The sequence below is a fragment of the Balaenoptera acutorostrata genome, chromosome 5, assembly GCF_949987535.1.
Source record: "Balaenoptera acutorostrata chromosome 5, mBalAcu1.1, whole genome shotgun sequence".
Taxonomy (NCBI): domain Eukaryota; kingdom Metazoa; phylum Chordata; class Mammalia; order Artiodactyla; family Balaenopteridae; genus Balaenoptera; species Balaenoptera acutorostrata.
This window is the reverse complement of record NC_080068.1, coordinates 36,389,096-36,416,137: the sequence shown is the minus strand read 5'-3', so window position 1 is coordinate 36,416,137 and position 27,042 is coordinate 36,389,096. Positions and strand designations below refer to the sequence as shown.

The window sequence follows — 27,042 nt, the reverse complement described above, 5'->3', positions numbered from 1 at the left end:
TGGGCACTGTCTTTCTGCTATGTTTCTTTCCTGGTGAAGTTGGCCATAGTGGATTTGTGTTGCTGGCATCCAAAGACCCTAACTGATACGCCTCCTGGGAGGCCTACTCTCTGTAACTCTTTTAAATGTACGGCCTAGGGGATATGATGGACTTTATTCTGCTGGTATGCAGATAAGTTTCTCTTCCTTGTGATCTCAAAGGGAACTGTCTATTGCTGCCTTTCTGTACCAAATAGCTGGTGTGTGCCCTCCTGATGAGGTCCTGATGAGGTTCTGGATCCCCTGAGAACTCTGGCAGCAGTGTGAAGGATAGATTGAAAAGGAAGGGAGTTAGAAGCAAAAACCCACTAGGACATCAGTACAGTCACCCAGGAGAGAGATGACAGGGGATGGGAGCTCAGGCCAAGGCTGAGGGGCATAGAAGATAAAAATAAATAGAAAGAGGGACTTCCCTGATAGTCCAGTGGCTAAGACTTCATGCTCCCAATGCAGGGGGCCTGGGTTCCACCCCTGGTCAGGGAACTAGATCCCGCATGCCACAACTAAGAGTTTGCATGCCACAACTAAAGATCCCGCATGCCACAACTAAAAGATCCTGCATGCCACAACTAAGACCCGGCACAGCCAAATAAATAAATAAATAAATATTTTAAAAAAATAAATAGAAAGAAATTAATCTGTCAGCTTGTTCTTAAACAAGATCTTGAATCCACTAATAGAATTAGTTTGTGATTAAAATGTAAAGCAGACTAAATAATATATCTCAATGTAGAGTGATGCAGAACTTTTGTTTTATCTTCAACACTAGTACTTGGACAACTCATCAAATAAATCACCAGGATCTAACTTTGTTAGCACTAAATCTAGGTTTTGTTTCATTTAGCGCAAAACATGCAGTACTCCTACTGAAAATTACTTCGAAATCCTTTCAATGAATCTGCAGAATAGTCTTCTCACCCATTATCCACTTTACTATAAATGTAAGCTTCAGCCATGGCTAATATTCCTTTGGTCATTGTCTTTAAAGTGTGTTTGACAATGTGATTCTTTCATAATGCATTTCTCTGAAAAACAGGCTTAACCCATTCTGCAGATTCAATCCTTACCTAATGAAGGAGTTGCTTCCTCACAGGTTTTTGCCACAGACCAGGACAGTGGGACAAACGGCCTCATCGAGTATTCTATTCTCTCCAGCAACCAAGGACAAGTGTTCCAGATGGACACGCTGAGCGGTGTGCTAACAGCAAGTGCAGTTCTGGATTATGAGTACACCAGAGCCTACAGGTTTGTCCAAGACTCAGATCTGTTTGACCGGCTATTCTGCTTTGTTGCCCCACAGTGCTTACCCTGCAGGCCTCTTTGAGTAAAAGCACACTCATAAAGTTGGACGACTTCGGGAAGAAAACCTAAGAAACTGTGAACCTTGTTTGTCTCTGGGGAGGTGGTCACTTGGGAACCCTGGGGTCAAAGGGAGGCTTGACTTCCTTATCATGCATTTCAGTCTGCCTTGTATTTGTATGTTCTTCCGAAAGGCCATGCACAGACAGTGTTTCCTTTAATCCTCATGGTCACCTCCAGAGAAGTTCAGTTAGGCCTCTTCTCACTCTCTAATGAGACAAGGGACATGCAGTGTCTCACTCAGGGTTACAGAACCATTTAACCATTAATCATGGTCTCACTGCCAGGTGTTCTAATGCCAAGTCACACTGTTTCCACCCTACAAGCTACAGAGCAGACCTTCTATTGAGGGAGAAAACAGGAATACAAGATACCCGAGTGTCAATATTCTCCTAGGCCAGACTACTTACATGTTATATGAAGAAAGTGCAGTGTATTCCTGTGGTTGAGTAGCAAGAGCCAATTAAAATGGGATCTGTTGCTGGGTGGACTGGATTCATTTAACTCTGAAAAACTTCCCAACTCTAAACGTTTGATTAAGTTTTTAGTTCTTTTTGTTTAATATATTTCAAAATATTACTTCAAAGGTATTTTAAAAGTTTAGTTTAAGACCTTACCCTGTGTTAACTAGTATAATTTTTTCAGGATTATTTTAGTGTAATCAATTGTCATGATACTTACTATATAAATATATTAAAATCAATTGTATAAATATGTTATATCTATTCCTGCTACATTGTATCTATAGTAATTTTAAATGTAAAGATTTTTATTTTCTCTCCATAGATGACTGCAGGTAAATCTCAGCCTAGTTGCCACCTGAGTGATTACAAATTCAGAGATTCTTGAAGGTCTGCTATGCTCCAGGAACTAAGCATTTCCTGATTGCAATGACTTTCTGTTACAATGTTCTTACTCAATGGAGCATAATTAAATTTAACTCCTTTCAGCATTTTCCTATTTGAGTCACAGTTTCAACGTTCCCATTCCCAACATTTAAATTGGTCCCAATATTTAAAAGCGCCCCTCTCCAATTCCTCATGAATTTAAGCTGGGAGAAGCAGGAACTGAGAGAAGATGAAATCTGCACACACTGCCACAGAGAGACTCAGGGGCAACCACACTCATGCTCACACACACACACACACACACACACACACAGTCTCCACCGAGGCAAGGGAACATTTTGAACCCCCTGCGTCTCCAGGTTTTCCCCCTTCCCTGCCCCCTTGTGGCTTCTCTGCCTTTTTAGTGCTTTTCCTGACATTTAAGGCAGTGAGAAAAATAGGAGGATTTTCCCCAGCCTGTTAAACCTTTAGTGAATGTTTTGGAAAAGATGTCATTTAGCTTTTAACTTTTGTTTTTAACTTTTGAATTTCACTATTTTGTCTGACAGAGGAAGATATTCCCAATTCTAGCTCTCTCTTTTACAGTATAAAATGACGGGGAGGAAGATATTGTCAGTTGTGATTCTACTCAATATAAATGCATTAAATAATTTTTAGTTCTCATATTAAGCCACATACAGGAAAACTCAGTGGACAGACTATGACAAATTAGTTCTTTAGTTCTGTCTGACTGATATTTCTGAATTTTAAAAACTATTTACCAAGCATGAGACTGGGGATATAAAGACACATGAAACAGTTCTTGTTTTCAGGGGACTCGAAAATCAAGTGCCCTAATAACCCATGGAAGGAAGCATAGTAATAATCACAATAGGTGCCATTTATGGAGCACCTGCTTTACCGGTTGAATTCTCATAACAGACTTAAGATCTACAGAGTGAGGAAACTAAAATTCAGAGATGTAAAGTCTTTTGCCAGGAATAGGCAGCCAGTAAATGTAGAACTGAGATTCTTGCCTGTGTGAACGGTCATAGTAGGGCTTCTTACTGTATCATGTGAATGAATCTTTAGAGTATATACCTGTATGTTTACAAAAACAAAACAGAAAAAACACTTTAGAAACTTAAAATAGTAATATAAAATAAGTTCCAACTCACAATTGTGAAATAACACATGTCTAGTTGTGAGCATGCAGAGATGGGATTTGAATCACTGCTCTCCACTGCTTGAGTTATAACTGATGGGGTGAGATTTATCCCTGCTTAAGTTGGTAATCGATATTCATGTAAGTCTTATAAAACTTTAGGGCAAAGATTTAGTTAGCCTTTTCAGGGACTTTAAATAAAAACGAGCAACAAAAAAGTCCTAGGCAAATTTAAATGTTTAAAAATTCACTTTCTGTAGCATAAATATTCAAGGTCAAAGAGCAGTTATTGCCAGGAGCAATGTTACACTCCATTGAATACTCATGACTGTGAGAGAAAAAATAAAAAGCAGTTATATATACAAGGTAGGAAATGGGCTGAAATGTTAATTATCTTTTCCAAAATACATGACTCATAAGCAGCAAGGCTGGGATTGGAACCCCAGTCTGTTGAGTCCCCATGGAAAAGGGAATAAAGGCTTTCCAGGCAAGAAGCATGAGGAAGGACATGGACATGTGAAAGTGTTTCATATATTTGGAAGTAACAAGTGGTACAGTGCACCTGAGAAGCACTTGAATGTGGGATTATAAAAAAGAGGCTGGGGGTGTGGAGGAATAGGAGGAAGATAGTCAAAACGTACGAACTTCCAATAAGATAAGTACTGGGGATATAATGTACAACATGATGACTACAGCTAACACTGCTGTAAGATATACAGGAAAGTTGTTAAGACAGTAGGTTCTAAGGGTTCTCATCACAAAAGGAAATACAGTTTTCATTTTTTTGCATCTATGTGAAATGATGGATGTTAACTAAACTTATTGTGGTAATGATTTCACAGTATATGTAAGTCAAATTATGCTGTACACCTTAAACGTATACAGTGCTATGTATCAATTATATCTGAATAAAACTGGGGGAAAAATCTCACTCAGTGATCTGAAAAACAAAACAAAGCAACAAAAAAAAAGAGTCTGGTAGGTCACAGGCACATTTTAGAGAACTTTATATGCCATATACTGGAAATTGTACTCTATTCTGTAGTCTATATAAAAGTGTAAGCAGTTGAGTGCATGCTCAGATCTTTATTTTTAAGGACAGCTGGTAATGGATGTCTTGCAAGACAGAGAACCAGCATCAGACAGACCAGTTAACTAGACAACAGCTGACAAAGGTCTGTTATGTGGATGAAGCTGTGAGGATGGGAGGAGGGGACATACTTACTAGTTGATTCAGATACGGAATCCATAGGAACATGGTGATCAGTTGAATTTACTCAACAAAGAAAGAGATAGAAAATGATTCTGAAGTTTCCACATAGGAAAGGCAGGAAGAAGAATAGATTGGGATTGGGATTTTTTTTTTTTCTGGGCATTTTGAGTTTGAAGGGGCAGTGCAAGAGCAAAAGTAAAGATACTCCTTTGGCAATTAAAAATAATGATCTGGAGCTCAGGAAAGAGATCTTCATTCAGGATTTAGACTTGGACTTCATCTAGGGAAAATGTGTAAAATGGAATTACCTAGGACACTATGTGAAATGAGAATTTGGGGGATTATCACCACTTGGGGGCCAGACAGAGCAAAAGCAGCCAGCAAGATAGATTCAGGGACTACAAACATCAGAACAGAACCTGGAAAAGGTGGTTTCATGGAAACCAAGAGGAAAGGTTGACTGCATGAAAGAATAAGCTTTCAGAATGTGTTTGGATTGGAATCTGCAAAAGTACCCCTTAATTTAAAGAGTTTGCAAGGAATATACTTGTCCCAAATTGTTTCCTAACAAGATAAAGTACACACTGTCTCATTTGTAGGTTAATTAATACAAAACAATGAAGTTAATTTAAAACTCAAGTTAACAGATTGATTTTCTTTTTTTTTTTAAATAAGAGAGAGGGACATTTTATGATAAAAGAACTAATACATGCAGTGTACATAGCCGTAAACCTTTACATACCAATCAACAGTACAGCCAAATACATATAAGAATATCATTTTTTAAAGCAAGAGAAAGAGGGGCATTTTATGATAAAAAAACTAATACAGGCAGTGTACAGTAGCCATAAACTTTTACACACCAATCAACAGTAGAGCCAAATACATAGAACAATATCATTTTTTTTTGGTGTGATGATATTTTCTTTTTAACATCTTTATTGGAGTATAATTGCTTTACATTGTTGTTTTAGTTTCTGTTGTATAACAAAGTGAATCAGCTATACCTATACATATATCTCCTCCCTCTTTTATTTTTAATTTTTTTAATTTTTTTAACATCTTTATTGGAGTATAATTGCTTTACAATGGTGTGCTAGTTTCTGCTTTATAACAGAGTGAATCAGCTATACATATACATATATCCCCATATCATCCCTCTTACAACTCCCTCCCATCCTCCCTATCCCACCCCTCTGGTCACAAAGCACTGAGCTGATCTCCTGGTGCTATGCGGCTGTTTCCCACTAGCTATTTTACATTTGGGATTGTATATATGTCAATATCACTCTCTCACTCTGTCCCAGCTTGCCCTTCCCCCTCCCCGTGTCCTCAAGTCCATTCTCTATGTCTGCATCTTTATCCTTGTCCTGTCCCTAGGTTCTTCAGAACTTTTTTTTTTTTTTAGATTCCATATATATGTGTTAGCATATGGTATTTGTTTTTCTCTTTCTGACTTACTTCATTATGTATGGCAGACTCTAGGTCCATACACCTCACTATAAATAACTCAATTTCGTTTCTTTTTATGGCTGAGTAATATTCCATTGTATATATGTGCCACATCTTCTTTATCCACTCATCTGTCGATGGACACTTAGGTTGCTTCCATGTCCTGGCAATTGTAAATCATGCTTCAATGAACATTGTGATATATGACTCTTTTTGAATTACGGTTTTCTCAGGGTATATGCCCAGTAGTGGGATTGCTGGGTCGTATGGTAGTTCTATTTTTAGTTTCTTAAGGAACTGCCATACTGTTCTCCATAGTGGCTGCATCAATTTACATTCCCACCAACAGCACAAAAGGGTTCCCTTTTCTCCAGACCCTCTCCAGCATTTATTGTTTGTAGATTTTTTGATGATGGCCATTCTGACTGGTGTGAGGTGATCCCTCATTGTAGTTTTGATTTGCATTTCTCTAATGATTAGTGATGTTGAGCATCTTTTCATGTGTTTGTTGGTAATCTGTATATCTTCTTTGGAGAAATGTCTGTTTAGGTCTTCTACCCATTTTTGGATTGGGTTGTTTGTTTTTTGATATTGAGCTGCAAGCGCTGCTTGTATATTTTGGAGATTAATCCTTTGTCAGTTGCTTCATTTGCAAATATTTTCTCCCATTCTGAGGGTTGTCTTTTCATCTTGTTTATGGTTTCCTTTGCTGTGCAAAAGCTTTTAAGTTTCATTAGGTCCCATTAGTTTATTTTTGTTTTTATTTCCATTTCTCTAGGAGGTGGGTCAGAGAGGGTCTTGCTGTGATTTATGTCATAGAGTGTTCTGCCTCTGTTTTCATCTAAGAGTTTTATAGTGTCTGGCCTCACATTTAGGTCTTTAATCCATTTTGAGTTTATTTTTGTGTATAGTGTTAGGGAGTGTTCTAATTTCATACTTTTACATGTACCTGTCCAGTTTCTCCAGCACCACTTATTGAAGAGGCTGTGTTTTCTCCATTGTGTATTCTTGCCTCCTTTATCAAAAATAAGGTGACCATATGTGCATGGGTTTATCTCTGGGCTTTCTATCCTGTTCCATTGATCTATATTTCTGTTTTTGTGCCAGTACCATACTGTCTTGATTTCTGTAGCTTTGTAGTATAATCTGAAGTCTGGGAGCCTGATTCCTCCAGCTCTGCTATTCTTTCTCAAGATTGCTTTGGCTATGCGGGGTCTTTTGTGTTTCCATACAAATTGTGAACTTTTTAGTTCTAGTTCTATGAAAAATGCCACTGGTAGTTTGATAGGTATTGCATTGAATCTGTAGATTGCTTTGGGTAGTTCAGTCATTTTCACAACGCTGATTCTTCCAATCCAAGAACATGGTATATCTCTCTATCTGTTTGTATCATCTTTAATTTCTTACATCTGTGTCTTATAGTTTTCTGCATACAGGTCTTTTGTCTCCTTAGGTAGGTTTATTCCTAGGTATTTTATTCTCTTTGTTGCAATGGTAAATGGGAGTGCTTCCTTAATTTCTCTTTCAGATTTTTCATCAGTAATGTATAGGAATGCAAGAGATTTCTGTGCATTAATTTTGTATCCTGCAACTTTACTAAATTCATTGATTAGCTCTAGTAGTTTTCTGGTAGCATCTTTAGGATTCTCTATGTATAGTATCATGTATGTGCAAACAGTGACAGGTTTACTTCTTTTCTGATTTGGATTCCGTTTATTTCTTTTTCTTCTTTGATTGCTGTGGCTAAAACTTCCAAACTTATTTTGAATAACACTGTTGAGAGTGGGCAATCTTGTCTTCGTTCTGATCTTAGAGGAAATTATTTCAGTTTTATACCATTGAGAACAATGTTGGCTGTGGGTGTCATACATGGACTTTATTATATTGAATTAGGTTCCCTCTGTGCCTGCTTTCTGGAGAGTGTCTATATGATAGATGGGTGTTGGATTTTGTCCAAAGCTTTTTCTGTATCTATTGAGATTATCATATAGGTTGTTTTTAAAATATCTTTATTGGAGTACAATTGCTTTACATTGTTGTGTTAGTTTCTGCTGTATAACAAAGTGAATCAGCTATACATATACATATATCCCCATATCTCCTCTCTCTTGCATCTCCCTCCCATCCTCCCTATCCCACCCCTCTAGGTGGTCACAAAGCACTGAGCTGATCTCCCTGTGCTATGCAGCTGCTTCCCACTAGCTATCTATTTTACATTTGGTAGTGTATATATGTCCATGCCACTCTCCCACTTCGTCCCAGCTTCCCCTTCCCCCTCCCTGTGTCCTCAAGTCTATTCTCTACGTCTGTGTCATTATGCCTGTCCTGCCCCGAGGTTCTTCAGTACCATTTTTTTCTTGATTCCGTATATATATCATATGGGTTTTATCTTTCAATTTGTTAATATGGTGTATCACATTGACTGATTTGTGTGTATTGAAGAATCCTTGGATTCCTGGGATAAACCCCACTTGATCATGGTGTATGATCCTTTTAATGTGCTGTTGTGTTCTGTTTGCCAGTATTTTGTTGAGGATTTTTGCATCTATGTTCATCAGTGGTATTGGCCTGTAGTTTTCTTTCTTTGTGACATCTTTGTCTGGTTTTGGTATCAGGGTGATGGTGGCCTCGTAGAATGAATTTGGGAGTGTTCCTCCCTCTGCTATATTTTAGAAGAGTTTGAGAAGGATAGGTGTTAGCTCTTCTCTAAATGTTTGATAGAATTCGCCTGTAGAGCCATCTGGTCCTGGACTTTTGTTTGCTGGAAGAATTTTAATCACAGTTTCAATTTCAGTGCTTGTAATTGGTCTGTTTATATTTTCTATTTCTTCCTGGTTCAGTCTCAGAAGGTTGTGCATTTCTAAGAATCTGTCCATTTCTTCCAGGTTGTCCATTTTATTGGCATAGAGTTGCTTGTAGTAATCTCTCATGATCCTTTGTATTTCTGCAGGGTCAGTAGTTACTTCTCCTTTTTCATTTCTAATTCTATTGATTTGAGTCCTCTCCCTTTTTTTCTTGATGAGTCTGGTTAATGGTTTATCGTTTTGTTTAACAGCTTTTCTCAAAGAACCAGCTTTTAGTTTTATTGATCTTTGCTATTTTTTCCTTCATTTCTTTTTCATTTATTTCTGATCTGATCTTTATGATTTCTTTCCTTCTGCTAACTTTGGGGTTCTTTTGTTCTTCTTTCTCTAATTGCTTTAGGTGTAAGGTTAGGTTGCTTATTTGAGATTTTTCTTGTTTCTTGAGGTAGGATTACATTGCTATAAACTTCCCTGTTAGATTGCTTTTGCTGCATCCCATAGGTTTTGGGTCATCGTGTTTTCATTGTCATTTTCTTCTAGGTGTTTCTTGATTCCCTCTTTGATTTCTTCAGTGATCTCTTGGTTATTTAGTAGTGTATTGTTTAGCCTCCATGCATTTGTATTTTTTACAGTTTTTTTCCTGTTACTGATATCTGATCTCATAACGTTGTGGCCAGAAAAGATAGTTGATAAAATTTCAATTTTCTTAAATTTACCCAGGCTTGGTTTGTGACCCAATATATGATCTATCCTGGAGTATGTTCCATGAGCACTTGAGAAGAAAATGTATTCTGTTGTTTGTGGATGGAATGTCCTATAAATATCAATTAAGTCCATCTTGTTAAATGTGTCATTTAAAGCTTGTGTTTCCTTGTTTATTTTCATTTTGGATGATCTGTCCATTGGTGAAAGTGGGGTCTTAAAGTCCCCTACTATTACTGTGTTGCTGTTGATTTCCCCTTTTATGGCTGTTAGCATTTGCCTTATGTACTGAGGTGTTCTTATGTTGGGTGCATAAATATTTACAATTGTTTTGTCTTTTTCTTGGATTGATCCCTTGATCATTATGTAGTGCCTTTCTTTGCCTCTTGTAATAGGTTTATTTTAAAGTCTACTTTGTCTGATATGAGAATTGCTACTCCAGCTTTCTTTTGATTTCCATTTGCATGGAATATCTTTTTCCATCCCCTCATTTTCAGTCTGTATGTGTCCCTAGGTTAGAAGTGGGTCTCTTTTAACAGCACATATAAGGGTCTTGTTTTGTATCCATTCTGCCAGTCTATGTCTTCTGGTTGGACTATTTAATCCATTTACATTTAAGGTAATTATTGATATGTATGTTCCTATTACCATTTTCTTAATTGCTTTGGGTTTGTTATTGTAGGTCTTTTCCTTCTGTTGTGTTTCCTGCCTGGAGAAGTTCCTTTAGCATTTGTTTTAAAATGGTTTGGTGGTGCTGATTTCTCTTAGCTTTTGCTTGTCTGAAAAGCTTTTAATTTCTCTATCGAATCTGAATGAAGTCCTTTCTGGGTAGAGTAATCTTGATTTTAGATTTTTCCCGTTCATCACTTTAAATATGTCCTGCCACTCCCTTCTGGCTCCCTGAGTTTCTGTTGAAAGATCAGCTGTTAACCTTATGGGGATTCCCTTGTATGTTATTTGTTGCTTTTCCCTTGCTGCTTTTAATATTTTTTCTTTGTATTTAATTTTTGATAGTTTGATTAATATGTGTCTCGGCGTGTTTCTCCTTGGATTTATACTCTATGGGACCCTCTGTGCTTCCTGGACTTGATTGACTATTTCCTTTCTCATATTAGGGATGTTTTCAACTATAATCTCTTCAAATATTTTCTCAGTCCCAATCTTTTTCTCTTCTTCTTCTGGCTCCCCTATAATTCAAATGTTGGTGCATTTAATGTTGTCCCAGAGGTCTCTGAGACTGTCCTCTATTCTTTTCATTCTTTGTTCTTTATTCTGCTCTGTGGTAGTTATTTCCACTATTTTATCTTCCAGTTCACTTATCCGTTTTTCTGCCTCAGTTATTCTGCTATTGATTCCTTCTAGAGAATTTTTAATTTCATTTATTTTGTTATTCATCATTGTTTGCTCTTTAGTTCTACGTCCATGTTAAACGTTTCTTGTATTTTCTCCATTCTATTTCCAAGATTTTGGATCATTTTTACTTTCATTTCTCTGAATTCTTTTTCAGGTAGGCTGCCTATTTCCTCTTCATTTGTTTGGTGTGGTGGGTTTTTACTTTGCTCCTACATCTGCTGTGTATTTCTCTGTCTTCTCATTTTGCTTAACTTACTGTGTTTGGGGTCTCCTTTCCGCAAGCTGCAAGTTCATAGTTCCTGTTGTATTTGGTGTCTGCCCCCAGTGGGTAAGGTTGGTTCAGTGGGTTGTGTAGGCTTCCTGGTGGAGGCGACTGGTACCCATGTTCTGGTGGATGAGTCTGGATCTTGTCTTTCTGGTGGGCAGGACCATGGCCGGTGGTGTGTTTTGGGGTGTCTGTGACCTTATTATGATTTTAGGCAGCCTCTCTGTTAATGGGTGCGGTTGTGTCCCTGTTTTACTAGTTGTTTGGCATGGTGTGTCCAGCACTGGAGCTTGCTGATCCTTGAGTGAAGCTGGGTCTTAGCGTTGAGACAGAGGTCTCTAGGAGACCTCTCGTCAATTGATATTACATGGGGCTGGGAGGTCTTTGGTGGTCCAATGTCCTGAACTCAGCTCTCCCACCTCCGAGGCTCAGACCTGACACCTGGCCAGAGCATGAAGACCCTGCCAGTCACACAGTTAGAAGAAAAGGGAGGAAAAAAAGTAATAAAATAAAATGAAATAAAGTTATTAAAACAAAAAATAAATGTTATTAAAATAAAAAAGTAATAAAAAAAAGGAGAGAGCACCCAACAAATAAACAAATCCACCAATGATAACAAGCGTTAAAAATTATACTAAGATAAGCATAAAAATCAGAAACTAGTCAGTTGCATACAGCAAACCCCAACTCTACAATTCCTCCCAAAGTCCACCACCTCAATTTTGGGACGATTTGTTGTGTATTCAGGTATTACACAGATGCAGGGTGCATCAAGTTGATTGTGGAGATTTAATCTGCTGCTCCTGAGGCTGCATGAAGAAATTTCCCTTTCTCTTCTTTGTTCGCACAGCTACTGGGATTCAGCTTTGGATTTGGCCCTGCCTCTGCATGTAGGTCGCCCTCTGGCACCTGTTCTTAGCCCAGACAGGAGGGGGTTAAAGGAGAGGCTGATTAGGGGGCTCTGGCTACTCAGGCTGGTGGGAGAAAGGGGTATGGAATGCGGGGTGAGCCTGGGGTGGCAGAGACCAGCATGATTTTGCAACAGCCTGAGGCATGCTGTGTGTTCTCCCAGGGAAGTTGTCCCTAGATTACGGGACCCTGGCACTGGTGGGCTGCACAGGCTACCAGGAGGGGAGGTATGGATAGTGACCTGTGCTTGCACACAGGATTTTTGGTTGGCTGCAGCAGCAGCAGCCTTAGCGTTTCATGCCCTTTTCTGGTGTCCGTGCTGATAGCGGTGGCTTATGCCTGCCTCTGGAGCTCATTTAGGCAGTGGTCTGCCTTCTGTGGGCAGACAGGGAAGGAATCCCCTCTCTTGGCACACCCTGAAACAATGGTCTCTTGACTCTTAGGCACTTCCAAACTTTTTACCGGACTCCCTCCTTGTTAGCTGTGGCACACTAACCCCCTTGCTGTGTTCACTCAGCCAACCCCAGTCCTCTCCATGGGATCTGAACTCCAAAGCCGTAGCCTCAGTTCCCAGCCCCCACCCGCCCCAGTGGGTGAGCAGACAAGCCTCTCAAGCTGGTGAGTGCTGGTCGGCACCCATCCTCTGTGCAGGAATCTCTCTGCTTTGCCCTCCACACCCCTGTTGCTGTGCTCTCCTCTGTGGCTCCAAAGCTTCCCCCCCACCACACCCCCGTCTCCACCAGTGAAGGGGCTTCCTAGTGTGTGGAAACTTTTCCTCCTTCACAGCTCTCTCCCAGAGGTGCAGGTCCCATCCGTATTCTTTTGTCTCGGTTTTTTCTTTTTTCTTTTGCCCTCCCCATGTACATGGGGAGTTTCTTGCCTTTTGGGAGGTCTGAGGTCTTCTGCCAGCGTTCAGTAGGTGTTCTGTAGGAGTTGTTCCACATGTAGATGTATTTCTGATGTATTTGTGGGGAGGAAGGTGATCTCCACGTCTTACTCCCCCACCATCTTGAAGGTCTCTCAGGCTTAATATTTTTACCTTCTTACATCCAATTCTCTCTTTGTATTCATAGCACTATTAATTTAATCAATAATCAGTGTTTACATAAAATGAGTATACAGGTGTTTACTTCAGAGCCAGGTCATACTGTATAATTATATTTCCTTCCTTACCCTCCTCCTTATCCCCAGCATTAATGATTATCTTTGTTTTTTGCTCACCTGATTTGCTATATCCATGTACTTAATTCCTTGTAAATATTCCATTAGCTCTGTCAGACATGCCCACTCATCTTTCTCCCCTGATATGCTTCTCATATCAAATATTCTGTGAAGTCTTCTGTTCCTTGGAGACCTCAGTCCTACTGCTTTCTGCCCTCCTGATCCAGCTGGACAGTGTGGCTCCCTAAGCCCGCTGCAAAGCTGGACTCCATGACTTGTGACTTTGGTTTACTGTTCTCCTACGTTGTGCCTATGACTTTCAGATCCTGTGTCTTTCTCTTACTTTTCTCTTCCAGTAGTTTTGTAGGAAAAGGTGCCAAGGAAGTAAATTCTCTGAGTTCTTGAACATCTGAAAATGCCTTTATTCTACTCTCGCATGTAATTTATGCAATGGAAAATATAGAAGCTGAACATTTCTTTTAGATTTTTAAAGGCATTGTTCTGTTATGTTTTAAAACTCAGTTTTGATATTGAGAAATCTGACACCATTCTAATTATGTGTTTGGTATATGATTTGTTTTTTCCATCCTCTGTGGAAATTCTCAGGTTATTTTCTTTATCTACAGTGTTTGGACATTTTGTCATTATGTACTTTGGTGTGGGTCTTTCCTTGTGCTGAGTACTTGGTATGCTCTTTTAATGAGGATAAATGTTTCTATTTTTGGTATTATTTCACTGATAATTATCTCCCTTTTGTTTATTGTTTTGTTTTATTTGTTTAGTTTGCCCTGTCTCTTTTTCCTGGATCCTATTCAGTCAAGAGTTAGACTGCCAGGATTGATCCTTTGTCAGTGATGTTTTATTCCCTACTTTCCATTTCTTGTTGTGTGTGGGTTTATTTTTGTTGTTTTATTTTTCTGGGAGATTTTCTTAATTATAGCCTTCTAAACTTTCTTTTTCACTTTTTGGTTTGAAAATTTTTGAATATTTTATATTTTTTATTTCTAAAAGCTCTTCCTTGATCTTTGAGCTTTTCCATAGCATCTTGTTCTTGTTTTATGCATTATCTTTATTAATGTCTCCAAGGACATTAATTAGAATTGTTTTTACATTGTCTTTTGTTCTTTCAAGATCTCTGCATCCTTTGGGTTTATTTCTTCCCTTTGTCTATTTTACACTGTCTTTTTCATGTGGGAGACTTTCTGTAAGTAACCAACAATCCTTGGTCCTAGGTGAGGCAATAGCAAAGTCAGAATCTCTGGGTGGATCTCATTGACCAGCACACTTGGCTTTCAGATGAACCAGAGAAGAACCTGACTATTTTGCAGGAAGACATACAAATAATGGTATATAGAGAGAGGTTTTTTTTTTCCCTTTGGGAGGGGATTTCATTTCTTCAGGGACAGTCCCTCGATATTACTTACTCTTAGTAAGAACATCAGACATTGTTTTGCCTGGGAGTGAAGAGCAATGGGCAAGGGGACTTGATTGTTCCACATTTTGAGTTTAAAAGAATCTTTATTTTTAGCTTGATATCTCACCCTGCCCTTTGCCATGTTTTGAGCTTCTCCTTGGTTATATGAGGGCAAATCTGTTTCTCACTCATCCTTATCTCTTTACAAATGCAGAATGCATTTTAATCTATGGTTTCCTCTGGCCCACTTATCTGTAACCACTTCTCAATCTGCTTGCATTTTCCAGAAATTTGTTGAAATTTCTCCCCCACTCCACTCACTAATATCTTCTCACATTTTCTTTTTTAGCCTTATCAACATATACCTTATTTTAAATTCTTTTACCATCATTACAGCAGAATGTCTAGAGGAAGAGGAAATAAAACGTTTGTAGATATAACCAGAAGTCATAGCTCTTCCTTTCAGAGATGTTATGATTATGGCTGATATTTTTGTTTCTCTTGGAATTTCAGTAAGAACACTTAATTCTGGGTATACATTTAATATATTGTTGAGAGACAGTTTTGAAAAATCCTCTACCACCGTCTTAAGTATTAAGGCAATCAGAAAAGATTCTGCCTGGTCAAAGTCTCATTTAAACTTTAACATGGTAAGAAGCAGCTTTCCATCAGTGGTAGAGTAGGAGAACTATGGGACTAGAATGGGACTGTTTTTATCTGGTCAGCTTAATTTATTGTCTCTGCTGATAAACTAATCAGGGCAGCAGTTCTGGAACATGGAACCAGTTGGACCAGCTAAGAGTTTAACAAACTTAACATGGAACCAGCTAAGAGTTTTACAAAACCTGCCAAGGAGCCGTCACAGAAAACTTGAGGTCCCTTAGAAGTTATGTGTAGAATTTCAGTGGATCTACCTTCATAATTTTCCATTTGTTCTTCAAACCATTGACTTGTCCTTTTGTTTTGAAACAGAATCATATTTCTCTCTATATCAAAGAATCTTGCTTTTTTAACCTGACATAGGCATTACATGGAACCCCTGAAGTTGTAATACTGTGAAAATAAGAGTGGTTATGGCTATAGTGGAAGAATCAACAGAGCCATAACTTTGATGTCTTGGCTGAGACTTTAGTATGACATTGGGGAGGGGCAGGCAGCAGGGACAGAGAACATGATGAGTTGATTATTTTTAGTAAAATTTTTCCACGTGTACCTGACTTATGTTCATGCTAACAAAATAAACTTTCTACATGGAATTATTCCTATGCTCTAGAAATGTGAAATTTAAATAGTTGTTCTACTGATGTCCCAACTTCAGTAGTGTAGAACGCAGCCTGTGTTCTTCGTGAACAATAGATAAGCAGTGATCATTTGCTACTAAGTGGAATTTAAACCATCAAAAAGTTGATGCTTATTTTACATCATTTTAAACACTTAAGGTTGGGAGATAAAGAACACTTATCAGGTAAGCTAACAATGGAAAATAAAGTAGAAGTGTGTTAACTTCCAAGTCTCAGTTTCTTAGAAGATAGTATCACCAATTGCTTAAGACTAATTCCACTTCTGAAATGAAGAACATCTTCCGATTGACAGCTTACTTTATTACTCAGCTACCCTCCTGGAACTCATAGGGTTTAGAGGGGAGTGAAAAGCTAATGATTATACATTAGGGTGTGATATATACACAGTAAGAGAGGCATATTGAAAAGTATCATATAGTAGAGCACAAGCTTTCCAGTCAACCAAGATCTGGGCTTGAATCCTGGCTCTGTCATCTGATACATTTATAATCTTGAGCAAATCTTGAGAAACCAGCACTCAAAATGTATTAAAGAAAATCAAATAAGGTGGGACATCTACCCTCAAGGAACTTATAGGAGAGGCAGACAAATCATTAAGAAGAAAGGGCGATGATTGCTATGGTGGCAGAATGTACAGGGTGCTATGGGGTAGAGAAAGGGGCATCTAAATCAGATGAGAGGCCAGTGAAATCTTACAGAGATGTGAGCTTTGAAAGACAAAGATGGTGTAGGGACCGGAATTCCAGGCAGAAGCTGTGTCATAGAAGGTCATGTGTATGTGCGCAAGGCTTGTATTACTTCTTGTAGACATGGAAAACTAAGGAAAGGTTTTAAATAGGGGAGTCAGGTTTTCAAACCAGGATTTTCGATAGAGCAATTGAGGAGTTGCAATGTGGGGGGTGAAGAAGAGCAGGTGAGACTTGCAGTAGGCAGATTGATGAGCAACAAGTACTCCAGTTGAGAAAAGATATAATGAATACACAGAATGCCAGGTAAAGATGATGAGGGGATGAGGCTACAATGACCAACTTGTCCTAGTTTGCCTAGGACTGTCCTGATTTAAAAAAACTGAAAGTCCCATGCCCCGGGAAACCTTTCAGTTCCTGCAAAGCAAGATGGTTGATCAGCCCATCTGAGGCTCTGAAGGTAGGAGTGAAATGGATGGGGACACTGATCCAAGTCATATTCAGATGGTAAAATCTATAAGACTCATAACTAGTTGGATGTTGTCAGGGTGGTGACAGAAAGGGAGAAGTTGAAGACACTAATCAGGTTTCTAAGTTGGTTGCTGGAGTAGTGAGTTGTACCATCATCTGAGAGAGATTGAATCACTGAGTGTAAATTCTTTCAAATCATGGACTTTTACCTCTACTTTATAGTCCTAGTCAATAGTGCCTCTTTTGCACATGTATTATTCATGGCAGCCCCCTCTCTTAATTCCACAATTTTGATTGATTTGCAATTTAGATCTGAAAAAAAAATAATACAAAGCAATCTTTTAGTGGCTCTATCTTTTGTTAGTGCAGTAACATGGAAATATGTAGCAGTACCCAGGCCATGTGTCCAGGCTGGAGGCAATCTCCTTATCTAAAAAACAGGTGCTGGTGTTTGTACTTTTTAGGTTGTTCTTAGTAGAAAGGACTGAATTTTACAGTCGGTCGCCTAGAGAGAGTTCATCTGTTTTAAATACTTCACGATCCCTAGTCTTTGGATTTGATTCCCTAAATGTGTCAAAAACAAATACATTTCAGGCTACCATTCTTATGAAATAAATTTTAAATGATGCCATTTAGAAAAGTCAGGGGAGACATAAAAGTAGCTAGTCAGCTCATTTTTAAATTTTAAACTGGATATTTCATATTTATGTTGCTTTCTTATTCTCTGAATGATGGATAACATTCCTTGATTATTTTCCAAACCAGCTTGATTGTACAAGCCACAGATAAAGGGATACCCAGGCTTTCTAGTACAACTGTGATCAAGATACAAGTGACTGATACCAATGACAATGCCCCGGCTTTTCTCCCCTCTGAAGCAGTGGAAGTTGCAGAAAGTAAGTGTGGTGATTTGAAATATCAAGCTTGTATAATATCATCTACCATTTTTTCAGCTGGGTGCTATGTGAAATATAAGTACTAATCCTCAACAACCACATAACATAAATACTTTTTATCTTCATTTTACAGAATAGAAAATGGAGGGTCAAAAGTTAAATATCAAACGTCAAAGAAGTTAAAAGTTAAAGTTGGGATTTGCATTCAAACCAGCAGGAGGCTGGTTTCCCAAGGTCAAACCACCATTCCACACAGCTTCTTTTTGTGTATGGACATTGCTTAAAAGTGAAATCTCTATGAAGAGCATCTTTTGTTGACTGTGTTGCTCACCCTAAATCTCCCCTGAGAGGAAGTGATGTTCTTAGACTAATAACTCTGTTAGTCTTTGTGTTGCTGAACTCAGGTCTGGCTGCTCACCACTCGAAAGCCAAACTCAAGAGGCAAGTGTTGGTAGAAAGGAAAGGTTGCTTTATTTCAGGAGGCCAGTAATTGGGAGGGGAAAACATACTTGTGTCCAAAGGCCAATTCCCCACTGCTGATCAGGAGGCAAGAGCTTCTAAAGGGGAGTTTCATGGGTGTATAGCCAGAGGGAGGGGACTACGTGCAGAACATCACAGTCAGCTCTGAGGATCATGTTGAAATTGGTCATGTGGTGGTCTGATCAGCATCATCTTGATTGCTTTAAGCCCAGTTAATCTTCAGTTCCAGGGTCGGTTTGTTCCCATTTCTTTGAGGCTGATTCTCAGAATTGTGGCAGCTTATGTCATGGCTACAGCCTGGCCATCATGTAGTTAACTTCTTCCATCTGGTAGAGGTTTCAGTATCTACAAAACAGCTTAAAGAATATGGCCCAGAATATTATCTATAGCCCTTGAGGAGGAGCTAAAGGTCCTTGACCATGCTTAATGACTGAACTATTATGATTTTGTCCTGTTTGACTACTTTTCCTTTGTTTCTGTATTTCCTCACTTCTCTGATTAAATTTATTCTTTTATTTTTCTTTCATTTTTTGGTCATGCCACGTGGCTTGCAGGATCTTAGTTTCCCTACCAGGAATTGAACCCGGGCCCTCAGCAGTGAAAGCATGGAGTCCTAACCACTGGACCACCAGGGAATTCCCTAAATCTATTCTTTGACTAAAGTTTTTCTACAGACAAAAGAAAGGGGGAGGACATGGGGGGGGGAAATCTGTCCCAGGAAAGCCCCATAGGGTTCTGCTCAGTTTTATTTGCAGTACACTAATGACAAGTAATAAGTGAAGGGAGTTGGATGTTCTTCACACAGAGTAATCATTTTCCTCTAGTGTAAACTAAACTTCAACATTTGCAGAAAAATGTTACCACATTAATGGTAGAGATTGAAAATACAAAGTTTTACATTATATTCTGATTAGTCTTAATTGTTTGGGTCTCTGGGTTATATGAAGACTCCGTAGTCTGTGACCTCAAAGTTGTTTGTGGTCAATGGCTGTACTGGTAAAACCCAACCCAACTTTTTATAGTTGAAGTTGCAAATAGTGGCCCTTCACTATCCTCTCTTCTTTCACTCTTAATATCCAACTTCTTCCTAAAACGTTCCTAACATTTTGTTATGTTCACTTTCCAAACAAATTATAAACATCACTGCTCACAGAGGGCTATATTCCAGAAATTTTTATATATAAGGATACCTACAAATATTTTTAAAAATCTAAAATACTCTACCAATAAAAAATTGTCTAGTTTCGCCTCTCACCGATTGGATATATTTTTCCCAGGTTTTACTGAAGGTAAGAGTACATGCACTGGAATCAAAATGCAGCAATGTGCCCAGGATAAATACATCACAAGAACAAGCTGTATAAATCAAAACATACCGAAAGGGGTCAAGTGTGGTTGGTGCATGTCAAGAATGTTCAAATTTGAAACATGAAAATTATGAGTCTCCCACACAGTGGAACTATTCTGAATGCCTTGGCATCTTCTTTCCACCTGCACCATACCTGTCAGCTCCAAAACAAAGTCCCTGTCTTGGCAGTTTAGGCTAGAGAACATATATGACATGTAAGACATTTACCATGTCATCTATTTGTGATTTTTTTTGGTGAATAATATTAAATATCTGTTTTCATCACTAGTATGATATATACTTTCTATAGTCTTGATAATTTTGAGAGTCAGATTTTAAGAGAAGCAAGCAGTATGTGCCACTCAAAAGAAATAATTTTATAAAAATGAATACAAGGAACTAAGTATCTATTTCTAACTTCAGTATCCAAACATTTTCATTTAAATCTTGCCTACTTTTTGGAAATTTATGTTTTGTATTAATGTTTTGAGTAATAACCTTCTTCCCACCCACATCCCCATTAATATATGGTTTTGATATAGATACTATATAGTACAAATAAGTGGCTTAGAATGTTTCTTGGTGTTGGAATTGTGTTATAAATATATGATGAAAAGTGTAATATAAAAATTGAATATACCCTACTTCCTCAATTCCATACTCAGTGGTAAATTTTCACTTTTATTGGGCTCATAAATTCTTCAGAGTTTTTGTTCAGTTCATAATGAGCCTTGTATGAGAAATCATGCCAATAAATAGCAAATCATGTTGGACTTAAAATCAAAATGCTTGGATTGAACTGTTAAAGAAAAATATTTCAAAGGATGAATTTTAATGGAGACTGACAGTGGTCATGACTATTTCAGATTCTTTGCCTGGTGTAATTGTGACTCAGATATCAGTTCATGATGTGGATTTGAATCCAGCTTTCATCTTCAGTTTCGTCAAAGAGAGTAATCCTGGAACTAAGTTCGCTATTGATCGGAACACTGGGGTAGTGGTGCTAGTGAAAACACTGGACTTTGAAGAAGCTACTGAATATGAGCTGCATATCCAAATTTCAGATTTGGTGCACCACACGGAGGGGACACTCGTCGTCCATGTGCTGGACGTCAATGATAACCCACCAGTATTTTCTCAAGATTCTTACCAGGTAGAAAACTTAAAGAGATGTTGAAACTGTAGCCAAAACTTGAAAGAATAGGGAATAATGTTGACACTAATTTAGACAAACAGACAGTATTCACTGTTTTTACTGCCTAAGTTGTTGCTGAGAGTTTTATATTTAACATTATGGAGGATAGAAGTACATATGGAATTGAATATCACATTCAATTCAATTTCTTAGGTATGTATCACAAATCATCATATGAAAGTATGTCACCATTTTTCTAGTTTTTAGTGATTGGGATCCAGTTGTTCATAATAATTGGAACTTGCCTAATATTTGCAAAGCCACAAATAAGACAATAAGGTAGTTTGGATTATCTGCAGTTAATTTGAGAAAACCTTTTCTTTCCTAGGCATATATTTTTGAATATATTGATTAACATTTTGCAGAAACAAATCATGAACAAAACTGTACAGTGTAAACTGTAGATTTTAGAGCATAGTGTATGTTTATAAGAGTAAGGACAATGATAGCATTCACCTAAGTACTTGGATATGGGCTCCAGGACTCTTGAATGTAACAAATGCAAGGTTTACCTGTAAACACAGGAGAGAAGCTAACCTAAGTAATGATCTTCTGTGAAAGCTTGTTAAATAATACAATGTCCATAATTATAAAATGTACAGTATAATAATACATTAGTAAATGTGTTAGCTGTCCTCTACCACACAGAAATAATTTTTAGAAGGAAAATTTTTCATAATAAAAATCAAAACTGAATGAAAAATTTTAAAAGTTTTTGTTTTTCTGAATTCTGGAACTACTAATACAATCTTCTTAATATGCCCACTCTATAAATTAATCTGCCTAAAAAAGTCAGGTTCTCTGTCCTTTCTATAAGCAAAATGAATAAAAGGGCCTCGGGTTCTGACCCTGTTCATGAAAATAGCTACAACCTTTAAGCACACTGCCCATCTCGCTCTTTTTCCCTCAGGTCACCATATCCGAATCAGTGCCTATGGGGCACACAGTGCTGACCGTGGTGGCCACAGATGTGGAAAGCAACGAGAACATTTCTTACAGGATCCTTTCTTCTTCTAAGGCATTTTCAATTGATCCTACAAATGGTGAGTTATTTATAGTGGCTTTAGCATTCATGGGTTTGAGTTACAGGGTGGAAACCTGAAATAATCCTTTCCAAATGTGCATGAAATAGCCCCCCCACCTCCATCCCCACATGCTGGTATCAAAGACACCACCTTCTTACTTCTCTTCACGTCAAATGTTGTGGTAGCAGATCCTGGTGCTATTTCTCTTCTCCAACATCTCAGTGGCTGGAAAGCGAAAGGAACTGATTAAATGCTGGCAAATGCACAGAAGTTGAGAGACCTCAGTATAGTAAATACCAGTTCATCCAGCCAACCAAGCACAGTTGAGGTAATTAGCCCAGGCCTTAACAAGAATCAAAATGAGGTCAAAGGGGTTCATTTAGAACTGAAGACTTCATGTTACCAGAGTTTAGAAGGTTTTTTTCCAAGTCAAGTACAAGAAGTTCAGTAACAGCATCATATATTCAAAAATGACCAAAAAAACAAAAACAAAAAGGAAAATTATTTGAGCATCTCTACTAAGTGAAAACCATTGAGGCTGTTCTGGTTTCTTTGATGCCTCCCAAGGCTCTTCATTTTGTTATCAGAGATCAAGACATTTGTGGTTGTGAAATGCATTCAGGCAAGTGATTTCAGGTTAGAAAAGTTAAGCATTGTACAGAGAAAATTTAACAGCAAGTAGACATTAAAAGCTAGATTTGATAAAGATGAATAATTAGCAAAGTGCTGTCCCTAGCAGAGCACATGCTATGAAAGAACATGGCTGGGACACGTTACACTGTGTGTTCCCCGTCTCCACCCACCACTGCGTTGTTTCACAAGTGACAGCTGACTTAAAAGTCAAACTATGGATGATCGATGTTAATTAGGTCTACTCTGCTGATCACTTTGCAGTTACACAAATATCGAATCCTTATGTTGTACACCGGAAACTAATATAATGTTATATGTCAATTATATTCTCAATTTAAAAAAGTTAACCTCAGGATTACCTGAAGGGAGAATTTAGTCACAAAATACCAGTATGAGGCCCTCAGAGTATGGTAACAGGGAGAAGTAGGTAATGTTGCCACACAGCCTGTAGGTGAATGGTTACTGTGTGGACTCGAACATGTCAGGAATTTGGCTTTCCTCTCTCTCTCTCTGCCACAACAACTTGCAGTGTGAGGTAGTCCCTCTGAGCACTCAATCCTGGCAACACTTTTGCTTGATATGCATTATCAACAAACTTTACATTGATTAGAATGTTTTTAAAATCTTGAATATTATCAGGTCAACTGAGTTCATGGTGGGACCCAAACTGAAATGTGGCATTTAAAAGATACCATTTTGTATTCTTTCTTTGTGACCATACTTAAAACACATTTTCCTTAGAAAAATATAGTTATATACATACTTATAAAAATTATATATTTCTATATTTAAGATGATAAAATGTATTACACATATTTCATCAATAGGGGAAAAATCCACTTGCTGAATTAAACAAGAGCTTTAGGAAAAGCATCTCTAGAATTAAGCAATAGTTGTAAGTTTGCATTATCATATTTACTACTTTCATTTGACTTGCATGAGTGCCACCCAGCATTTCCAGAATAAATATCTTTATGCCAGAATGTCTCTATACATGTGTCTATGCGTGGTAGAATGGGGTATAAATTATTCAAATAAGAATATATTTTCTTTAAAAAGTAATAATGGAGCAATTTACTATACAAAAATAAAATTTTTAAAAAATTGTGGCAAAGTCATCTTCAAGCAGCACACATTTTTAATAGCGTGAATGCCATGAATATTATTTCTGAATCTTAAGTGTTACAAAAGTATAAATATAATAATCTAAATTTTCTATTTGGAGTTACCTTTGGTTGTAACTAACAGATATCGTTACATATTAGTAAATATTTGCTGACTAAGATGATCATGAAAATTTTACTTCACAACATTGAAAGGCTATGTCTTGTTTTTCAGGCACAGTATATACTATCAATCCTGTCTTACTTCTGGATAGAAAATCAACAATTCGATTTCTTGTTGAAGCCAGTGATGGTGGAATTCCTGACCTGAAGGCTGTTACCTTAGTGGAGATAGAAATACAAGATGTGAACAATTATGCCCCTGAGTTTGCAATAGAATATTATAATCTTAGCTTGAGTGAAGACACTCCAATTGGAAGCACACTTGTCACCTTTTCAACTGTTGACCATGACTGGACCCATGAAAACACTCATGTTGAATATTCCATCATCAGTGGTAATTCACAGAACAATTTCCATGTGGAAACTAGTTTCATTCATTCAGAATATACTTACAAGCAAGTTGGGTACCTGGTGTTGATTCACAATCTGGACAGAGAAGCAACCTCCAGTCATAAGCTTGTCCTTCTGGCATCTGACCATGGCTGCCCTCCACTGAGTTCCTCAGCCACTGTGTCAATAGTAGTACTCGATGTGGATGATAACCCACCTGCATTCAGCAGTCTGGAATATCATGCCCACATCAAGGAAGGTACCCCTCAAGGGAGTCCCATCACTGTGGTCTCAGCAAGTGACTGTGATGTGGCTTCACATGCAGAAATCGTCTACCACCTAATCTCTGGAAATGAGAAGGGGCATTTTCACTTAGAAGAAAAAACTGGAGTTCTTTATTTGATTAAACCTTTGGATTATGAAGAAATGATAAAATTTACTTTAACTGTCCAAGCTTCAGATGAAGAAAAGAAACATTTTTCTTTTGCAGTTGTGTTTGTCAATGTCCTGGATGATAATGACCATGCACCTCAGTTTATGTTCCCAAACTTGAACTGTGCTGTTCCTGAAAATCTTCCTGTTTTCTCCACCATATGTTCTGTAAATGCTTTGGATTTTGACGCAGGTCCTTATGGAGACTTGACCTATTCTATAGTTTCACCCTGTTCTCTCCCTCATGAGATGCCGTATGATCATGACCTCTTCCTCATTGACCCCTTATCAGGGGATATTCGTGCTCAGCAAGTCCTTGACTATGAACATGACAAAAAATACTGCCTCACAGTTCAGGCCAAAGACAAGGGTGACTCAACAGCCTCCTTAATGGTTTGGGTGGATATTGAAGGGAGAGATGAGTTTGAACCCATTTTCACTCAGGATCAATATTTTTTCAACCTCCCAGAAAAGAGTAATGTAAGACAGTTGATTGGCAGAGTGGAAGCATCAGATGCAGATGCTGGTATTGATGGAGTTATTCTTTACTCTCTCGAAACTCCATCTCCCTTCTTTTCAGTAAATAAAACTAATGGAAATATTTATTTAAGTAGAGCCCTTCCCCTAATAAAAAGTCAAGTCAGCAAAGAAGACACCATCGAAATGAAAATAATTGCTCGTAGTCCCAAACTGGACTCCAAGTTTACATCTTGCACTGTTTTTGTGAATGTGTCTTTTTCCTCGGAAGGAAAACACTCCACAGAATCAGCTAGCAGCTTTTTGATCAGTCTCACTGTCTCCTTTTTAGTGTTTTTGTTACTTGTCTTCATTCTAATTGTACTGATTTTAAGACATAAACAAAAAGATGCAATAAACAATTATGAAGAAAAGAAAACATCATCATCCTTAGATATCAGTGTGAGACCGACCAGGGATGCCAGCACGCTGAAACCCTTCCAAAAAACTAATGAGAGTGATAATGAAGTAGTGCCCGTGGACTCCATGCCTGAATGGTTGAGTTTAACAAGAATTATGGAGAAGGACATTGCACATCTGTACAGGCACTCAAACTCCAGTGGTCACTATTCTGTGGAAGGAGAAACTGCAGAAGATAAGGAAATCCAGAGGATAAATGAGCACCCTTACAGAAAGGACTCTGACTCAGCTCTGAGTGATTGGGAGTCCAGGGTGCCAGACTCCGGCATTCCAAGAGAATCAGACGAGCTCTCTTGTTTGTCTGGGGAAACTGATGTGGTGGTCACTGCTGAAACAGCAGAAACCAGCCATACATTTGAGGAAGAAGATCAAGGAGAGGGCTGTGGCACTACCTATGTTCAAAATAACGTCTTACTCCAGCCTCTAAAGAAGAGAGAGGTAAAAGTGGGCATCCTGGCTGATGTCAGAAAAGAGGCCGTCTTTATTTCAGGTGATCAGGAAGCAGGATGCGCGGCTCTTTCAACCCAGAGAAACTCTGATCATGATGTAAGAGGCAACTATCACTGGGATTATCTCCTCAGTTGGGAACCCAAGTTCCAACCTCTTGCATCAGTATTTAATGATATTGCAAAACTAAAGGATGAGCACTTACATATGCCTGGCATTCCAAAGGAGAAGAAGTCTTTTGTTTTTCCACCACCTTTGATAACAGCAGTAGCCCAGCCCGGGATTAAAGCAGTTCCACCAAGAATGGCAGCCATAACCCCGGGGCAGGGACTTCGTAAATACCCACACTCCCCCATTCGCTATCATCAAAGTTCTCTGCCGGAAGCCATGACGCCCAGTTTTTCTCCATCCCTTTCTCTGCTGACCACACAGACCCCTGCCATAACCCCGCTGCTGTCAGATGGAGAATTATTAGGAACACATCTGAGTGGTACATGCCATGAACCTAAAGCAGCAGATGAAGCTCAAATATAAAACAATTGTGATGTCAAGCACCTGCTCTCCATTGGTCATGAATGATTGGACAAAACATTCCTAAGTGAGCTCCTTGAGATTGGGTTCATTTATCTATGAGTGAGGGATATAATTTAGTCTAGGTTTTTAGAATCCTCTCATTTAAGTTTAGAGAATTTGTTTCAGTCTTAATGAGAAGTTACCCTGTCTTTTAACCTTTATGTTTTGCTCTCAGGACTCAAGTTTGTATATATTAAGTAGTGTATATTCTGTCACACCTGGTCTTCTGTATGGTTAGATTTCCAAAGGACACAGTGAACTTGGCTGACTGCCAAAACGTTTATATGAAAATAAATGAAAATAAAGTATACTGTATTCTGGTCACTTTACTGCTGATTAT

The 27,042-nt window shown here is 38.3% G+C and overlaps 1 protein-coding gene across 1 annotated transcript in view; it reads left to right on the top strand.

The window, feature by feature from the left end:
• DCHS2 (dachsous cadherin-related 2) overlaps window positions 1-26,663 on the top strand; it is a 309,593-nt gene extending 282,930 nt beyond the window's left edge. Inside the window, exons 17-21 of the mRNA XM_057546964.1 lie at window positions 1,133-1,284; window positions 17,887-18,017; window positions 20,712-20,998; window positions 21,951-22,083; window positions 24,037-26,663. Of these exons, the coding sequence (XP_057402947.1) occupies window positions 1,133-1,284; window positions 17,887-18,017; window positions 20,712-20,998; window positions 21,951-22,083; window positions 24,037-26,663 (3,330 nt within the window). The remainder of the gene's footprint in view (window positions 1-1,132; window positions 1,285-17,886; window positions 18,018-20,711; window positions 20,999-21,950; window positions 22,084-24,036) is intronic.
• The last annotated feature ends 379 nt before the right edge of the window (window positions 26,664-27,042 follow it).